The sequence below is a fragment of the Brienomyrus brachyistius genome, chromosome 7 (genome assembly GCF_023856365.1).
Source record: "Brienomyrus brachyistius isolate T26 chromosome 7, BBRACH_0.4, whole genome shotgun sequence".
Lineage (NCBI taxonomy): Eukaryota > Metazoa > Chordata > Actinopteri > Osteoglossiformes > Mormyridae > Brienomyrus > Brienomyrus brachyistius.
In genome coordinates, this window is record NC_064539.1 from 21,110,352 (window position 1) to 21,130,318 (window position 19,967).

At 42.8% G+C, this 19,967-nt stretch overlaps 1 protein-coding gene across 5 annotated transcripts; it reads right to left on the reverse strand.

The window, feature by feature from the left end:
- Positions 1–1,739: 1,739 nt before the first annotated feature.
- Positions 1,740–19,805, reverse strand: fsd1l (fibronectin type III and SPRY domain containing 1-like). Of its 5 annotated transcripts, XM_049018740.1 has the most exons (13): positions 19,643–19,805; positions 16,346–16,441; positions 15,571–15,702; positions 14,362–14,463; positions 12,049–12,071; positions 9,289–9,410; positions 8,809–9,018; positions 8,558–8,656; positions 8,294–8,420; positions 7,163–7,260; positions 6,158–6,409; positions 4,760–4,848; positions 1,740–4,185 (listed from the first exon to the last, which is right to left on the reverse strand). In XM_049018740.1, exons 1-13 carry the CDS (start codon positions 19,655–19,657, stop codon positions 4,054–4,056), a joined length of 1,497 nt encoding a protein of 498 aa, XP_048874697.1. In that variant the 5' UTR covers positions 19,658–19,805; the 3' UTR covers positions 1,740–4,053. The 5 variants fall into 5 exon arrangements, with proteins under 5 accessions (XP_048874697.1, XP_048874695.1, XP_048874696.1 ...); XM_049018738.1 differs by having other exon boundaries at positions 4,072–4,848; XM_049018743.1 differs by lacking the exon at positions 1,740–4,185 and having other exon boundaries at positions 4,722–5,030.
- Between the last annotated feature and the right edge of the window lie 162 nt (positions 19,806–19,967).

Genomic DNA, 19,967 nt, shown 5'->3' on the forward strand with positions numbered 1-19,967 from the left:
GACCATAAGGCAATGGTGGAAGCCGCCAGACCATGGGTATTGTAGTTTGCTCATTCAGGTCTAGTCATCGGAGTTGGGTACTACAGGGACGGGAAATATGAGCTCAGGCGGGGTTTATAGCTCAAACCCAGTTTATGGACTTAATAAGTCATCTAAATTATGTTGACGTGACAACGCAAATAATATAATTTTGCTAGTTAAAAACTACGAAGATAAAGTTATGAATGTCGCATCATTAGATGGCTATGCTGATTATCGCGACATCTGCAGTCAGTGGGGTAGCAGAGAGTTTGTTTTGCGGGGAGACCCAAATGTCTCTTTATTGGGGGGATCAATGAATCTAATTATATATGAAATTAATAAAATGTTAATTTAATTAAATATTGGGGAGTTTATGTCCCCCAGATTCCTTCGCCCCGTCTGCAATATTGCATATTCGGCGGAGGTGAACGTTTGCGCTTCTAATGACGTCATTATCCAAATGCATTTATGTCATCGCATTGTAGGCATCATTTTGTATTGCTGCTATGCAGAGTTTAAGTTTACGTCAGCTGCCAAACACAAGACATGAGGCTGGGTACGCTTGATGGACAACTCCCAACAAAAGGCTGGAAGAACATGCACATTCCACACACGGAAATTGGAACCCATGTACTCTGACATGTGCAGTTACAGTGTTACCAACTGAACCACCAGTATGACTCTTCTTTAGTTTACTGGAATGAAGTTTGCATTCCACTCCAAATGATCATGCCAATAATTAGTGTTACCAGCTGTTTGCTGAAATTAAGAATTAGTAATGTAGTTATTTTGAGATTTGAGAGTCATTTAGGCTTGGATTGAGGGGTTAATCGCGGAATCTCCATTTTCATTTCCCTGAGAAAGAGAAAGCATTCAGAATAGGTGTTGTCATTCAAATGGCCTGCTTGTGGAGGAACTCACCACACTGGCTGGACTGGCCAAGCCACCCGGCACACTACCTGCTCAAAACCACACTCCATTGTCCTGTTCCAAAAGCGAAAGGTGACATTTCAACCACTACAGAGAAGAATATACATTTATTTTATTTCTGTATAGGGCCACAGAGAACCTTGAAAGCATCTCAGGAAGAATATGTCTGAGAGACCCTAGACTATCACTGGGCACACAATCGCACACCAACAACGGTTTAGAGATTCTGATTGATCTGACTGCATGTTTTCAGACTTTCTGGAGGAAACTCCAGACACAGGAGTGAACCTTCCAGCCCAGGAGATGTGAGGTTATCCACTGAGCCACAGAGAAAGTCCCTTAAATAAAACAATTAATGTAATTAGACAGTGGTATATTGATTAATCAACACAGACATAGAGCAACATAGACCACTTCTATCTTTCATTGCATATGTTCACAATGATTTGTTGCAGACAGACATGCTGATATTAGTTGTTTAGGGCAGTGTTTCCCAGGGGGGACCTTGAGGACCCCTACTGGGAACAGGGGGGAGCATATATAAAATATGAGACAGAAACTCTGGGAACATACTGGTAAGATTACACTATTCCCTCAATCAGTTTTGATCTTTCATATTCTAATTGGTCTTTGCAACCTTCTCAGATGTCATTGGCACCGAGATGCAAATCAGACATTCCTTTGTGCCGAGACCAAGGGAGCAAAATGTTTGGTGTCACAGCAGAGGGTGACAAGTAGCAATGAGTCCTAGTGAAGGCATATGGTTAATGAAAATGAAATTGGAGAGATTGTAAAAGGTAATGAATTTAATTAACTTATCAGGGTTCAGTGAACTTTGTTACATCTACAATCTTTCTCTGCCATTCTTCTCAATGGACATAGTGTTTTTCTTTACAAGGATAAAGTTAAGAAATCTGTGGATTAAACCCACTGTGTGATTCCACATTTAGTACCATCAGCCTAATTTAGTCCAAAAAAAATAACCGCTTTATTCACAAGATATATACAAAGACAGGATATTCATGAACACTCCAGTTATTCCTTGGGTGATGTGCAGCAAACTGATCTCATCATTCCCTAAGAAGGCAACCCATTTAAAATTTTAGGGCTCATTCTCACCGATCACTGTGCCAAGGATGTGTATAATAGATGTGAACATGCAGTGTCATGCTCAGCTAAACGTGTACTTTTAACTGGAAATGAGGTCACTGGTCTAACTTGTATGTTTTGAAAATGCACTTGTACTAGGTATATTTTCAGGGGTGCCATGGCGGATCCCATGCAGTGTCGTCATTCCTAGGTGTCATGGTAGGAATGACAAGCGGCTGGCCATCTCCTTAAATCTGCCCGCATCATCGGCAGCAGAAAACACAGAGGTTGGCCTTGGGGTGTCTATATGTGTAGCACCTATGAAACTCCACAAGAATTCCGGCTTGTGGAAGTATGATGGTGTGTCATAGCTGAAGGCATCGTCTGCAATCCCACGTTGCTCTCTGACAGAAATGTTTGCTCATCTGCCTGTGCCTGCTGCTCCTAGACAAAGCTGTACAGTTCAGTGCACGTCAGCCCTGGCAAAGGCACCAAAATAGATCACTGGAATGTTTGGTGTTGTTGGTAAATGAGGAGGGCCGGCCCAGCTTGTTGAGCAGGAGAAAGAGTCATGTGATCAGTCATGTGATCAGCTTGTCTCAGACTGCCAAGTACAGCATGGCTGATCATACACAGTTCCATTTAGCTTTAAAGTAATGTCATCCCAACTGTGAGTTCTGTTGTTAAAATTGCATAATTACAATTATTTGGAATGAAATATAATTGTTATTAATTCTCCTGGTTTATACAACATTTTAATAATTATTGGGAACACTGTGATTGATGAAAATCTGCTCAACGGCCCTCAGTTCAAAGGCTCATATTCTATAATCCAGGGGTCACCAATCTTTTTGAAACTGAGAGCTACTTCACGAGTACTGAGCTATATGAAGGGCTACCAGTTTCAAACGCCCTCCTAAACTTATCTAAACTTCATGTATAAGAAACATGCTTTCCATGTCGGTGACCCCTGCTATAATCCAAAGGCACATTCATATTTGTGCTTCAAGAAAAATGGTGAGAGTTTCAGGTCGTGGGTCATGCAAGCACAACAAAAAAAGAAACATATAAATGTCAAAATGTTGCCTTACTAATCTTCTGTGATGTCTGCAGTTTGTTCCAGCCAGAATGAAGACTGTCTGGTGAAATACTGAGTACAGTATCTGAGTACTGCTCTAGTGATGGAGCAGAGCATCTAGAGAAACATTTTTTTTAACATATATTCAAGTACTGAGTACAGTATCTGGATACTGTTCAGCAGAGGTTGAAATTTCAGGCACAGAAAGTAAAAATCCAGTCCAAGATTTTGCTTCAACCAAGCAGCTGAGTCCTCTGTGACTGTGACTCTTTATACTCAAATGGTTGGTTGAAACAAAATCTTCTACTGGAGTTTTACTTTCTGGACCTGAAATTTCCACCTCTGCAGTTCCACACACACGCACACACACACGCACACACGCACACACACACACACACACACACACACACACACACACACATTTGTATTGATATCTGTGTTGGGACTGTCTGTTAATTTCTTTTGGAAAAACACTAATCCCAACAATGACAACCTTAACCCTACCCAGCCCTAAACGTAACCATAAGTAACCAAATAAAAAACAGGACTTTTGATTTTTAGTTTTTTCATTGCAGTCACGGATTTTTTTTAAATAAAAAATCTCTTTGTGGGGCCCAAAAAAATGTAATAAAATATAAAAGATTTTTTATCACATTAATGTCCCCACAATGTAATATAAACTGTACATAACACACACACACACACATATACACTGAAAAGAGACTTACTGTTTATACAGTATAAATAGTACAAATACACATAGGCTGGTTGATTCACAAACTGTAAAAAAGCTCCTTCTTAAGCTCCCTCTTGCTCTATACTCCCTCATTCGTTAGACAGCATTCCTGATTATGCGGCTCTCATTTGTGCCACTCAGGCCGTCAAAAGCTGACAGAAGGGGCGCGCCTTGCGAGGATTTAGGAAGTGAGATTCTGTCAGCTAAATCTCGGTGCCACAGTGGCCGCTGGGGCCGCTGGAGCCTCTGAGACCTTGTCAGTCTTCTGGACGCCCCCAATGACCCTGGGAACCTGCAAGCCCGTGGAGAGCACCAGCGCTCCACACCACACCTGCAGGAGACACGTGCATCTATTAAACAGGATGAAGATGATGGCAGTGCCATTAGTGCAGGTCAGCGCGAGACTTTCTTCAAGATTACTGCTGTCGTTTTCAGACAACATTTGACTCGTGGAAAAACCATTACCATATAGCCAGTGTTTCTCTGCATCTGAAAACATTTTATGTGCCTCTGATCTCACAAACAGACATCCTCCCATGAGAGCCTCCACAGCATCTAATGACAGCGGCCCCTATGTTCTTTACTGCCAAATCTAGACAGTTTCACAGGAGAAGGATGCTATATTAAGTGATCATTTTGTAGGGAGGCTATGAAGACAAAAACACATAATTCTATGATTTTCTTTTTTGCTGATATGCATCAGTTGCAGCATTCAGAATGTTGGGACTGAACACATGGAGATTTTTGGAAAAGAACACCCAAGAGGAATGAAGGTACGAAGCAGTCATGCGACCTGACTCTGCCTCCAGAGATAGGTAGTGAGCACCCCCACGGAGATAATGGTACATTCTTAAAGAGAACATCCGGTCCATTCTGTAGCATATGTGGGTTATACCAAAACTCACCATAAAAGCGGGTAAAACAGGCTGGATGAATTTAGTCTTGAATGTGTGGAGTAACTGTTTATTTTCTGCATTGTAAAAGGACAGCTGACCTGGAGGAAGACAACATGTCACATGATCACGTCCAATGCAGCGCTTAAGACCACAAACCTTCACCACATCCCTAAGGTGGTGCCAAGAGTTCAGTTGAAGCCGGGGAACAGGTAGGTCTCTCATGTTGTGTCTGATGTCCGTCTACTGTTAGTGGCCAGCTGTTATTTTTCTGGGTTTAAATCTGACAAGAAAACCAGGCTTCAGAACAGCAATTGATTCACCAATGCTGGGGCATTGAGGTCAGTTGCTAATGTGTACACAGTACAGGGAAATTCCTTCTTTAGAATGTACTGCCAAAAAGTACACAAACACACACACATATGCACACAAACATATATAGATGGAGATCAAACACAGCATTCGTGATGTCTATTAACAGAAATTCCATGATTATGGACAAGCAACCCGATCACCATAAACTTGCATTACGCTAAGACATACGTCGAGCTGAAGACCCTGCAATGGAAAGTCAAAGGAAACCATCTCATTAGCAGCAGAAAGTAAGCAAATATACTGCAGCTTTGCTTGGAACAAAACACGGTGCACCTTAGATGCCAAACAAGTGATCCCTGAGAGGAAAAACAGGAGATTACTGAAAGTGAAACTAAAATAAGTACCTTAGTTTATAATATTCTTACACCCAGAGCACACCCCACAACACTGCAGGCCATGAAAATCTCACCCTAGACTATTTATTTTCATTCAGTGTACAATTTAAGGTTTGGGCAAACATCATTTGCGATTCTGGAATGGTTCAGAATGGTTGGAACGGTTGGTTAAGAATGTTAACTTCGAGTCCCAGGGGTTTTACTGAACAATAGCCCAGCGACGTATCCAACGCAAGTATGAACAGGTAATGTAACATAAGCTGCCCCACGTAAACAGATCCTAAGGCAAATGAAAACCTGAGACTTTCTGTGAATTTAAAATCAAAACCAGGGCAGCCCACAGTAATTGTTCTGTGACTGCTACTGGCTGCAGCTGTCATCGCAGAGGTTTCGCATGTATTGCAGTCTCACTGCTTTCTTTTTATCAGCTTCATGAAATCCTGGCTTCGGGAGCAGTGTCTGATGGAAGAAGGGCACAGAAATGCTGGAAGAGGCAGGCAAAGTTCCCTGCTTAAACCTGAACTACTAAGTACCGTGCAGTGCATCCTGCAGCAGACTTCAGGCCCACCCCAACCCTGCATTGAGTACGGGGCTATAGACAGTGGATGGAGTTGGACAAATAGCTGTTCAACCAACAACATATCTGCATATTGAAAGTAGTATTAGAATAATACTGCCGTATGACTTTCCCCATCCTTACCTCTGTCTAAATCGCAGCAGACGCCAATCCCATCCGGAACTGGGACTTCAAGACTTTTCGTCTTGTTGTTGTGCTTGGCAGCTAAAGATGTCTGTAGCCAGGTGTTGACATGGATGCACCATGAACTGTTCGTCTTCCCCAGCTGGTCAAACTTGCCGAAGTTCTTGTAGGCCACTCCCACACTATAAGACTTATAGTCCTTCATTGCCTTCACTTCCCAGTAGTGCTGTCCACTGGAAATACTTTTGTCACCTGAGGATGGAATGAACGCCGATGTAAGGCTACAGAAAACTTCACTGCGAACAATCCTCCGCAGACCTAAAGCAGCACAAACTCTTCTTTCGCCAAGACATTGAACTTTTGCCAGAAAGGTAAGTAAATAGATCGTATAAAGTTTACTGATCTGTTCATTACTTTGACTTCATCCATCCATTTTCCAAACCGCTTATCCTACTGGGTCGCGGGGGGTCCGGAGTCTATCCCGGAAACAATGGGCACGAGGCGGGGAACAACCCAGGATGGGGGGGCCAGCCCATCGCAGGGCACACTCACACACCATTCACTCACACATGCACACCTACGGGCAATTGAGCAACTCCAATTAGCCTCAGCATGTTTTTGGACTGTGAGGGGAAACCGGAGTACCCGGAGGAAACCCCACGACGACATGGGGAGACCATGCAAACTCCACACACATGTGACCCAGGCGGAGACTCGAACCTGGATCCCAGAGGTGTGAGGCAACAGTGCTAACCACTGCACCACCATGCTGCCCCATTACTTTGACTCATTCTGCATATTTATAGTAATGTTTGCATTCTACTCAACAAAAAAATGGATGCAACGCAAGCCAGCAGCATATATTAGTGTCCTATTGGTATAGGATATATTATTCAAAGCTCGAATGGGCCTTCAGTATTTATCAAAAATAAATGAAACACAAGGTGACGTATTACATACATTACATGTACAGTCACATATTATATGCTGTTGGGGAATGATTACCCAGTACTGTGTAAGACTCCCCAGTAAACCGGTCTCTCCCCCTCGGTGCAGGTGCTCGTGAGGTAGGCCTGGTTCTGCTGGGTGATGCTGTTCCACCACTGCGGACAGAAAGACAGAACAAGGCAGTACTATTTTATTGATTAGTTGTTAGTTAATATAGTTAGCTACCTGGCCAACATCAATTAGCTGTTAGCTACCAAAGATTCCAAGCTTGTCAATATCCATTAGCCAACAAAAATAGATGAAATCCCAGTTAACATCAATGAAAACCAATCATCCATTAAGTACCAGTGATTCCAAGCTGGCCAACGTTAATTACTTGTTAGCCATAAAAATATCAACAAAGACCACAATCCAGGTAATTCTGACTAGCTGTTAGTCATTGATCACAATCAGTGTCAGTACACAGAACTCAAGCACCAGCAGAATAACCAGACTGTGTGTGTGCAGCTGTGCTGTTCTTCCCTTCTAAGGCTAAAGCTGGATAATACAGGGAATAAAACTGCATTTTATTACTAATAAGAATCAAATAAGCTCCTGGACAGTCAGAAGAAACCAAGAGCCTGGAAAAAAAAAATCACAAGATCCACGTGTTTGCTTTTACAGGGAATCTTTGAGTATAATATTACTAAATACCTGAATGAAACCACAAAAATAGATAGTTTTCCTTCTGTAAAGTCAACATGTAACGGACGAAACTGCTGCTCCCTCACACAGTTATCATTACAGGCTGGATCTCTGTTTCCAGTGCAAGCCAAAGCCAATCGAACCCGGGCTGAACTCGTGAGCTGATCTTGTAGAAGTAATACACTGTTTTTCAATATGAGGTCCCCCAGGGACAGCAACTAATACAAATGAAATGCAGCAATAGTAGAAAAACATTTCTTCCCAAATGTCAACTTCCCTGTCTGTGCACGGCGCCACCCCTGAGGATTCTGGGATATGCACCCAGTAAACCCCGGGCCTAACCTAAATATTAGATGCAAGTCTAATTAACAGATTACATAATAAGCTAATACAGTTGTTGAGGTTTTGATTTCCAGGTTTAAATAAGAGCTTGTTTTTTTCTGTGAGGGAAATATTCAAATTTGCCAATGTGTGTAAAAGGAAGCGTATCTGATGAGCTGTTACCTGCCCTTGTTCTCTTTGCCTTTGACTTTGCTTTCCAGTTTGCCAGACTGTGGGTCCCATTCAACCCTTTGGTCCTCGACTTTCAGGTTGAGGTGTGAGGATGTGGCATCCAAGTTGAAATTAAAAGCTAGATGTAAAGAGTGCAAAAGCGGCAGCGTTGACTCTCCGTGTTTTACTTCACAGCATCCATCACTGCTTCATAATGAGAAACATTATCTGGATGGCATGACATATATTAAAATGTGACTGAAGAGCAACCCTGACCTCTTGTCTCTAAGGTGACGGGATCAGAGTAGTCTCCAACTGCTGCCTTGTTGCATGCTCGTATACGGAAGTTCATGAACTCAGAATCAAATTTTAACCCTGAAAGAAGAATTTCTCCACATGGTACTTTGTAAGGTTTCCCAGAGACACATAAAACACAAGAGAAAATGGGAATATGTGCCAGGCTGCATTATATAACCACTGGCAGACAGTTTTCTCTAATAGAACTTACAAAGTGTGCTGTGACGTACCTGTCAGTGTGAATTTTGTAACCTTCACATCATCCACCACCTCCCAGCAGTTTTCGTCTTTCACTCTAGGCAGTCCTTCGTGATTTGTTTTCCGATACTCCAGAATATAGCGATCGATCTTGCTGTCTTCCACTGGCATTCTCCATGCAACTGTCACTGTGTTGTCGGTAACAAGGCAGCCCGTCACATCAATCTCTGGTGCTCTGGGCACTGAAACATAGTTGCAGACACGCATTAATGAAATTTATGTCTAACGATCAAAGACACAAACTAGCCTGACCTTTGATGCGATCTAGTTCCTTATAGCTTGCAATTAATTGAGGATAAAATTTACTGCTTCTAAGTATGTTGTCATGGTGTGTCGGAAGTGTAGCAAAGAGAAGAACAATAGTACAGAGGTAAACACCAAACAGCATTTCAGTAAATATGCTTGGATTCACTGCGCAGTCCACTCTGGGGGTGTAAGGTTGGTGCATTTACCGGGAAGAAAGCTAAGCTTTTCCAGCATTCGTCTCTCTTCAGAGAAATCGACCATCAGGTACGACATGTTCGCTGTAGCTTTCAGCTTCATGGTGTGACGGAACGCTGGAGCCACAGTCACCCTTGAATGACAGAAGTGCGCGAGACGGTCACAGCGCTTCCCGGACCAGAACAGAAAGGGCTCACACGACACCTGTGAAGCATTTCCAGCAAAGCAGTGTTCTCTTGCGCACGCTAAAGGGATTAGCATAACCCCGACAGAGAGCTCGTGCATGCTGCTGTCACACAGTTACGTTTTCATTAATGTCTGATAGATATCGTTTACATTTCCGTGAGGACCTCGTGTTGACAGGCCCAGCAAAATAGCCTTACTAAGGTGTGACCCGTGTGCGATAAGCGAGTCAGCAGGAGCTTGCGGGGAACTGCGTGCTGCGGGACACGGTCGAATATGGCGGGATTCAGGGTTGGCAGTGCTACAGCCCTTGGTCTACAGTCCCAGTCTTTCTTTCTTTAAACAGTGCCACCATATAGCGTGTCTTGGACAAATTTGTAATTCCACTAAAATTTAACAATTAAAAAAGCGGTTTGGGAGATATAGCTGAAACCAAGATGGCCGCTCTAGGCTCCAAGAAAAACATCTTGGCCTTATTCGGGTGCTATTTAATGGCTTGTCCTGTTTATACGCGTAACAAAAATCGTTGAAACTATTAAAGAGCAAGATTAGATAAAACTATTAAAATATCTAGGATGTTAGGTCTACTGTGTACAGCACTGGAAAAAATTAAGAGACCACAGCAAAATCTTTATTTTCACATTTATCCATTTATGGGTACTCTTCTGCGTAAAATACACATATTTTTTGCAAACTCCAATCTGGCTCTTCCTTGCATCTCATTAATAGAGTGTCTTACTTGCTTTATGTTTCTTCAGTCCTGCTTCTAGGAGCCTAATACGCACTGTCCTAGCAGTGCACTTCACACCTGCATTTATTGTCTCCCATTCATTTTGAAGGTCACTTGATGTCATCGTATGATTCATGAGGCACTGTTGGATAAATTGACGGCCTTTCTCTGGCATTAGAAAATTGCTTCCGCCCTTTACCTGGCTGGTTTCTGGTCGTTCCCAGTGTCTCCTGCTTCACCTTATTCTTTTGTGCTGCTGTCTTAGAAATTTTGAGCCTGGAAGCAACCTGCTGCTCAGCATAGCCTTCTGCCCGCAGACAAACGATTAAACCAGGATTTAAAAATGTAGATTTGTTCAAATATATAAAGTGGTCTCTTAATTCTTTTCCAGAGCTATATCTTTGAATGCATTTTAACATTAACAACATGTTGAATGTATTTTAACATTATTGAGTAAATAATATCTACATTAAACATATCATGACAAAACAGAGTGTGGTTGTAAAATGTACCAAATCTCCCGTCTAGCATACTGTATTACATGTTTCATTCTTTTTTGCATGTCAAGAAACATAATGAACGTTTTAGTGGAAAATAACATGTTCAGAATGGGTTGATGATGCTGTTTGATTCCTGGTCATGTATGTGTGTGAGGTTTGATTTTCACTGTGTGTTTGAGCTGCATTCCACGATCCAATGGTGTGTCAGTGTGTGTGCCCCATTAGTGAACCTGACAGGTAATTATTTTATGTAATCACCCAACGAAAAGACATTAATAAAACACTTGAAACAGGAACAGTTTACTGCATGTTACATAGACTTATACTGACATCTTGTGGAAAATATGTGTAATTGCACCATAAGATGGGCAACTACGGATAGTTTGTCTAAACTGGTCCCAATGCCGTTATGACTGCGTCATGAGCCTGAAGCCTCGAATGAATCCGAACGAACTCTGAATGATTTGTTTAATTCAGTTGTTTTATCAACCAAGGTCTCAGTTTGAGAACCATGGACTCTCAGCTAAGCCTCGATGTCATAAGATCCAAGCCCACTATCTAATTAAGGGCTTCGTATTCACAAACTTTTCTAGCTTTTGTCCTTTATCACCCTCTGCACTCTGTTCACTCAAGGTCAGGAGAAAAGAACATCATTATAAGAATTAATTTTAATGCCACGAAATGCCAAAATTATACAGCACCGATCACATGTAAAAACACAGGTAGCATTTCTCAAGTTTGAAAACAAATAAAAAAACACATTATTTTAATGTACGACTTGGCACACCATGTCATTAAATTACAACGTCTTTCAAATGAAAACCATGCGTCTTTGATACAGCCAGGGTAACTGGCAATAGGACGTACCTTTAACCCTCAATTATATACAAGTAACAAATCATGCACATTTTATTATATTAATTCTTTAAGCCAATGCCAGTTTAATAATGGTTGTTACACTAATTTATTTTTGCTCATTCTTGCTTGGTTAGAGTTATCCATTAAAAAATAACAGGCTTCCTTCAGATTCCATAACAGCCTGTTATGATCAGTTCCAGATCAGTTCTAGATCAGTTCCAGATCAGTTCCACCAGGTAAGAATACGGCTTATTCCCCATATATTAGGAGTCACTCACTACTCTTGGGTAGCACTATTAGAGAAGAGGACAGCATGCGGGAGAAGCCAGCACAGCGTTAAGGTACAGGCATCATCACTTCAAGGTGACCCCTGTGAGGCATGGGGGAGTGGGGGGAGTGGGGGGGGGGCAGTGGTTCTTAAACAGCGGCAGGCACAGCATCACGAGGTAGCAGCCTGCAGACCAAACCAAGCAGAAGTGGGGGGGGGGCGTGTACAGTACCTATCTCTGATGTGTTTGGCGGCCTTTGAAGGGGGGCAGAAAAAGAAGGAGATGGAGCGTTAGTGTAGCTGTACGTGTGGGAGGGGCCTGAGCAGCCAGACTGACGGCCAATACACTTGCAAGAGCCTCTGACTATTTCGTGGAAGCAGGTGACACTGTCTGCCTTTGCCAGGCCTGACTCTCCAGACACCTCTGACTTGGATTCAATTCTCCTGATCACTAAGTCAATACTGAGAGGGATGCTGTAGTATTACATCTGACAAACAACTGAAACACTGTGCTAATCAACATAAAGGCCAAAAAAATGAACAGAAGAAACTGTACTCCATGTACATACTGATACAACATGTTGTAAAGTACTGTAACAGACTCTCAGCCTGGCTACTGTAACATGTTATAAGGGGCTGTAACAGGTCCTCAGCCTGGCTACTGTAACATGTTATAAGGGGCTGTAACAGGCCCTCAGCCTGGCTATTGTAACATGTTATAAGGGGCTGTAACAGGCCCTCAGCCTGGCTACTGTAACATGTTATAAGGGGCTGTAACAGGCCCTCAGCCTGGCTACCGTAACATGTTGTAAGGGGCTGTAACAGGTCCTCAGCCTGGCTACTGTAACATGTTATAAGGGGCTGTAACAGGCCCTCAGCCTGGCTACCGTAACATGTTGTAAGGGGCTGTAACAGGCTCTCAGCCTGGTTACCGTAACATGTTATAAGGGGCTGTAACAGGCCCTCAGCCTGGTTACTTTAACATGTTATAAGGGGCTGTAACAGGCCCTCAGCCTGGCTACCGTAACATGTTATAAGGGGCTGTAACAGGCCCTCAGCCTGGTCACTGTAACATGTTATAAGGGACTGTAACAGGCTCTCAGCCTGGTCACTGTAACATGTTATAAGGGGCTGTAACAGGCCCTCAGCCTGGCTACCGTAACATGTTATAAGGGGCTGTAACAGGCTCTCAGCCTGGCTATTGTAACATGTTATAAGGGGCTGTAACAGGTCCTCAGCCTGGTCACTGTAACATGTTATAAGGGACTGTAACAGGCTCTCAGCCTGGTCACTGTAACATGTTATAAGGGGCTGTAACAGGTCCTCAGTCTGGTTACTGTAACATGTTATAAGGGGCTGTAACAGGCCCTCAGCCTGGTCACTGTAACATGTTATAAGGAGCTGTAACAGGCCCTCAGCCTGGTCACTGTAACATGTTATAAGGGACTGTAACAGGCCCTCAGCCGGGCTACTGTAACATGTTGTAAAGCGCTGTAACCCCTTATGCAGTTAGTGCCTAGATAGTGCAACATGTACCACTTTAGCTACATATGGGTTAAAGCACTGACTTATTTATCCATAGTCGGCAGTTTTTGCTGCAGGGCTCACTGCGGGGGGAGCAGCTGGGTGGGGGGGGGCAGCCCATGGTTGGGCTTATGGACGTTTCTGACAAACCAAAGCCAGTTTGTGAGGCTTCTAACAGATCCACAGTACCTATGTATTTCCATCTAAGAACGGTACTCAGCTTTAGATTAATGATGACCAGGGGTCCCCACCATGATCAGTGAATATTAGACTTTGTTAAAGTCACTGTTTGGACCAGCAGGTTAGATTGACTTGCTGCAATTATGCTCTCGACAGGTTGTGAAATCAGCTTAGACTGCGCCATCGTCGTCATTCTGTGAGTCATACACCTCCCAGGCATCTCCTGTCTCTCTGTATCCGGACCGTGATCTATCCTGTGATGACCCACACATCTCAGACCCAGTAAGCCTTGGACTTCACTGCCGCTTGCTGTGGGAACAACAAGCTCCCAGAGCAACACAGCTGGCAGGAGATCACATTTGGCCTGCTGATGACCACTGGCTTTACTCTGATCTCCTCTCATGCCGATACTCTACCACGGTAATCAAAAGAAAATGCTACCTATCGTGACATGACCTCTTGTCATGACAGGAGGCTCAGTGTCTGAATGTAGGATGGTTACCTGTGTAGCTGGTGAACAGAACTCATAACCCTAAATGAGTCAAGAACTGGTTCATTATTCAGCCACTAAGGCGTTAAAGCCTGACATAATCAGTGTGTTTCAGTCTGATAAAATGTGCTGCCGCAGGATACGATACCAGTACGCTGCAGCATGTCATGCAGCATGTTTTAGCACGATACATCATTCTATGCCAAAAGACTGCCATAATAATGCTCCTTTTCTGAGTGCTATGGAGGCACACTCTGTTACAGATGCAGGTACGGCGAAGGCATCCAGTCCTCTGCACTTCCTCCCCTGCTATTCTTCACTTTGACGAGAAAACGCAGAAGAGGCACCTACCTTCGTGAAGTCCTCTCCATCTCTGATGAGCATTGCATTGTTGGCGAAGGCTAACAGCTCGCCCGAGCTCTCCAATGCACCGCTGCTCTGAGTCAGCTGATTCTGTAATGAACGAGGTTGAACGCGACAATGAAGACTGACTTCCGCAATAAATATAAGCATAGACTCGACGGAACCATCAATGTTGGAGAAGTTACTCACAAACGTAATCCATGAAAGACAGACCTGTCTGTAACAGATTACCTTTGAGAGTAACTTCCCCAACACTGGAAACCATTATATATGAATTATAAGTTAATGGACTATAAAGAAGGAAAAAGTGGGTGGTATAATCAGGGTATAAAAGGGGCTTTTACAGGGCTCCCATTTCACACGATTATGAAATTTAGGTTAGTTAGAATGCAGACGGACTGCTTCACATTGTACAACATCATACACACACACCCAGCATGTCCACCTGAGGTCCAGCAATTCATCTTTGTCCCCTGTAGAGGATATTATGTTTTTGCTCCTATCTCTCATATGGCACATGCCACTCTGTAAATTCCTGTTATTTCTTAAAGAGGACAGTTGGAGCTTTAAGAAAACGTTACATGTTTGTCGATGTGACCTTGCCAACCTCCTCTTTCGATCAAATCAAAATTTTTAAATCAATATGTTTTTGTTTCTTCCTCTCCTGGATCTCAAGAGGATACGCAGCTAGAGGGCAGCAGAGTAGTGGAACATAAGCCACTAGCATTGGACTAATAGGGTTGGAAGGGTCAAAGGTCAGCTGGCTGACGACGCCCCTAGACCATGCTAACCCAAAGGTCAAATGATTCTGTGCTGCAACTCACCTCTTTACAAGTGGAAATTTTAAAAAGGAATTGGACAATCTGTCATAAAGTCCAACCTGCCTTTGGGATTGTTTTTCAGTTTCTATTTCATCTGGGCACAAACTGACATTATACTGCAAGCGCAATGCATGAAGCAGGCTTTAATAACCTTGTATGGAATCGTCAAAGTTTGCAATATAATCTGTAGCATCTGTTGGGAGTAAATGCAGAAATAAGCACTTCATCTACTCTTATAGATGTAGATAGAACTCAGATGTTCTTATACGTTGACATATAAAATGTCTGCTTTCATATTAAAGATGCTCCCAAACTGAGACGTCAGGCATGTACACCATGTAAACGCAGCCTGGAGACACTGGGGGACTCGCATTACCTGCAGCTCCTGCATTTTCCGTGTCTGCTCCTGTTTCACTGTGTTGGCCATGCTCTCTTTCATCTCATACAGAATGGAAAATAACGTGTCGAACTCTTCTTCTAGATCAGACAGCACTTGCGAGGTGTTGCTCTGTGAAAATCAGATGCATTTGTTACACATACGACCTTTATGAACAGCTAATCACGGTGGAATTCACTACAGCCATTATCCTGCTAAAAAAAAAAAAAAACATACTTAATTAAAACTGCTGCCTTCCATAGGCCCTATAACAGCCAATATTATTTTAAACGCATCAGTTTTATCTTGGGCACTTGCTGCATAGCCTTGGAGTTTAGGAGGATTCCGCACTTAGACTCGCTAGCATTTATGTGGACATACTCTGCAGCCCACTGGGTGTCATGCTGAAAAAGCCGCACGCTAATTATACACAGGAGGCTCTCAGCTTCGCCGGCTCAGTTATGATGTGACAGAAATGGCTCCGCTCAGAGAAACCATGGGAAACGCCAATAAGTCTAAGTTCCAGGGAGAAAAAAACTGTATACATGATGTCATTGTAAGTGTCAATTTCTCTCTGCACAGAAACTGATGAGTGTATTACCCCTACAGTATTAGCATGGTGTAGGGTAATTAACACTAACATAAAAGAAAAGTGTTCAAAATAGTAAATTATGTACCTGCTTACACAGTTGGATTGGTGTTCATCGGTCTGCCTTAAATTCGACATACATCCATCCACAATTTATTGTGCAGGAAATGCTGGCCACAGACTCACCTGCAGACTTGTTAGGGAATACCTGAGTGTTTCAATGAAAGTGTGCAGTTCCTCCTTTCTTTTGGCTAATGTAGTAATTATCCTGTGCAGGGCTTCCTGGCGAGAGAGCAGATGCTTCAGTATGTGAGCGTAAGCCAGGCGTGTAGCCATATAGTAAAGTAGCAGGTTTGTAACCCCCTCAAACTCAGCTTCGGCTCCGACCCTATCGACAGGCTTGCCAAACCCGAACCCCATGACACAGGGCTACCGTGAGCTACCCAAGGTGCTCGGCTAAGTCACTGTGAGCACCACAAAGACTCAGCACAGCTTCTCCGTACAGTACAGTACAGTACACAGTCAGTTGGTGAAGTACAGCTTCTCAGTATACAGTACACAGTCAAGTGGTGAAGTACAGCTTCTCCGTATACAGTACACAGTCAGGTGGTGAAGTACAGCTTCTCCGTATACAGTACACAGTCAGGTAGTGAAGTACAGCTTCTCAGTATACAGTACACAGTCAAGTGGTGAAGTACAGCTTCTCAGTATACAGTACACAGTCAGGTAGTGAAGTACAGCTTCTCAGTATACAGTACATAGTCAGGTGGTGAAGTACAACTTCTCAGTATACAGTACACAGTCAGGTAGTGAAGTACAGCTTCTCAGTATACACTACACAGTCAGGTGGTGAAGTATAATTTCTCAGTATACAGTACACAGTCAGGTAGTGAAGTACAGCTTCTCAGTATACAGTACACAGTCAGGCGGTAAGTACAGCTTCTCAGTATACAGTACACAGTCAGGTGGTGAAGTACAACTTCTCAGTATACAGTACACAGTCAGGTAGTGAAGTACAGCTTCTCAGTATACAGTACACAGTCAAGTGGTGAAGTACAGCTTCTCAGTATAAACTACACAGTCAGGCGGTAAGTACAGCTTCTCAGTATACACTACACAGTCAGACAGTAAGTACTATTATTTACTTGTAGTTAGTTCTATTTCTGAAAAAATGCATATTTAGCAAGGAATCGATCAGTATGTCTGTTGACACCTCTGAAAAACAGGATTGTTTCCAAAATTATGCGGACATGCTGAAATGTGGCCAAAATCTCTGCAGTGTCATTTAAAAACAGGAAATGCTGGGAATTGACTGCAAAATCAGAAATACATGCTAGAGACAAATACAGGTTCTATCCATAAGATTCCAGGATAAAACAAAGGTCCACCTCTCCATACCAGCTATGGGCAAGGAAAATATTACAGCAAATATTAAAGTGTTAACAGAGAAGTGAAGCCAGAGAGTTACACAGAGTAAATTCTGGATGGAAACCGAGGGCTATTTCTGATGTCCTCTTACTGATTAGGTGATTAACAGGACACAAGCAATACAAAACGCTAGAAAGAAACTTGAAAGAGGCAGCACTGAACTGCAGTTCACAGTAGGATGTGTACAGTGACCACTGGACTACAGCACCTCCTGCATTCATGACAATGGCTGTGATGTGTGTGGACTTGCCCACTTTTCATTGTACTTTCTGCACAAAAGATTGACCTTCCCACAAACTGAAATCCTCTATCCCTTTAAAATTCACTTCTTACAAGTGCTTTCCATGAAAAGCAATCCTCCAGCCTGTAGCGTTCACTTCTTAAAAAAGGATGCAATGAACAGTTCTAATTACCCTCAGGGTACTTAATAATGACTGCAGACTGCAATGATGTCATCTGGCCTTTTCTGTAAACCCCCCCCCCCCCACCCCCACCCCAAACTGAGTTTGCACCGTTTTATTTTGGATAACACTGACAGGTAAGGCAGCTAAGTCAGATGCTCTGCACCGGGAAGCTGAAACGAGGACAACTTTGTGCAACTGCCACAGTTTATTAATACCTTTCATTTTTACATAAACATTAAAGATCTGGGAGTCACTGATAAAAACACATAAGGAGATACTTAAAGGTACGGCTGCACATGACAACGTTTTTAAACAGAGCATAATGTATTGTACTCTACGAAAACTATATGAAACCAAAACATAATTCATACAGATTTTTGAAATATAAGTGCATTTGTAGTATGATGAGCGACACACCTTAATTCCGCTGATGACTTTATTGATGTTCCTTTGTTTTGCTTTTTGAATTATGACAAGACACGTCAAGTCCCTCACCGGCGATCCCTAAGCAACAGCTTTCATTCACATCCAAAGCGGCAAAGTTTGGTGAAAACTAATATAATTTCTTACATTTTTTAGGAAACGTGTTTGTAATTGTAAAGATGAAGATGATGGTGATAGTTCATCGTCGTATAAATATCATTTTAAATATTAATGTTACATTTACATATTCTAAATATGTATTTTGATGCATGTGTAATTTTAGTGACCGTTTATTATAGAGACTGTAGTGCTCATATATCCATGTTACACTACATTCCTGACTACATTGAAAGCACACAAATATTCTTGAACTTCAAATGTTTATATTTGTTGATATTTCATGACTAAAATTCAAGAATGTTACTACTGGACAAAATTAAACTTAATGGAAAGGATGATATGTACCAGCAGGGTCCTGGTCGGGCAGTTGTCCGTGACCATTTCAGCGTGGGTCCGAGAGCCCACAAGAAACAACACTACGGAAAGTCATCCACAAATAATTAAGCTCAGAGTTTCACATTCACCAGGCGACTAACTGAAAAAGAGTTACACTACAATATAAAGTCATGACCCATTCTTTGGTTTCTCTGTGCACCTGTTGAGATGCTTAAATATACTAGTAAAGAGTAATGATAGTAACTGAAGGACAGTGAGAACAAACACCATACTGGTGCTGAAAACACATTAAAACGGGTGTCGGCATATAGTTATGAGCACATTAAAGTGCTCACACAGTAACAACTACATTTAACAAATGACAAACGTGCAATAATTAATATCCTTATAGAAAAAATGAAGATGTAAAGTGTATTTGATAGGTTTAAGAAGCAGGAAGGGGTGAGAAACAGCGGACAGTTTGCGGGCATTATCATGGATCTGCTGTGAGCCTGATCCCATTACCCTGCGGTGATGCCTACACCAACAGCGGGCCCAACATACATTGTCATATATCTCTGGGCTATTTTAATCTTGTCTTATTTTAGCAACATATAGTCACTGGTGCTGGACACGTACCAAATACACGACTAAAATCTAATTTGTTTTAATCATATGGCGATCAACTGAGAGCCGGCTAACCAAGAACTTGCACTGAAAGTGTTAAAGAGTGCCCGGACAAGCCGAGCCCCCAGAGGGATAGCATGGATTTCTGAAACACACTGACACTTACTTTTTGGGAGTCCATGGCGGAGATGTTCACAGAGCAAACGTGATGATTCACAGAGCAAATCGAATCAAGGAGAAAGAGTCTCTGGTGGGAGAGAGAAAGTGGAGCAGCAGCGACATGCGCGATTCACTTTCACAGTGACATCAAGACTGTGGGAGACTCGGGGACAGCCGCTCCCAGAAAGCGCATTGGGAGTCTGCGCAGCGGGCAGCAGCTGCATAGGGGATGGTGATCTGCGTAGCGAACAGTGGACTGCAGGACAGAGGGTGGACTACGCAATGGATTATACAGGGGATTGTAGACTGAACGCCGGTAGTGAATTGCATGG

Coding starts and splice junctions, on each gene's coding strand:
- fsd1l (XM_049018738.1), bottom strand. Junction 14,464..15,570: donor GGAAAATGCAGGAGCTGCAG/GTAATGCGAGTC, acceptor CGTTCATTACAG/AATCAGCTGACTCAGAGCAG. Junction 9,411..12,048: donor GCCAAACACATCAGAGATAG/GTACTGTACACG, acceptor CTGTCATTCAAG/GGTGACTGTGGCTCCAGCGT.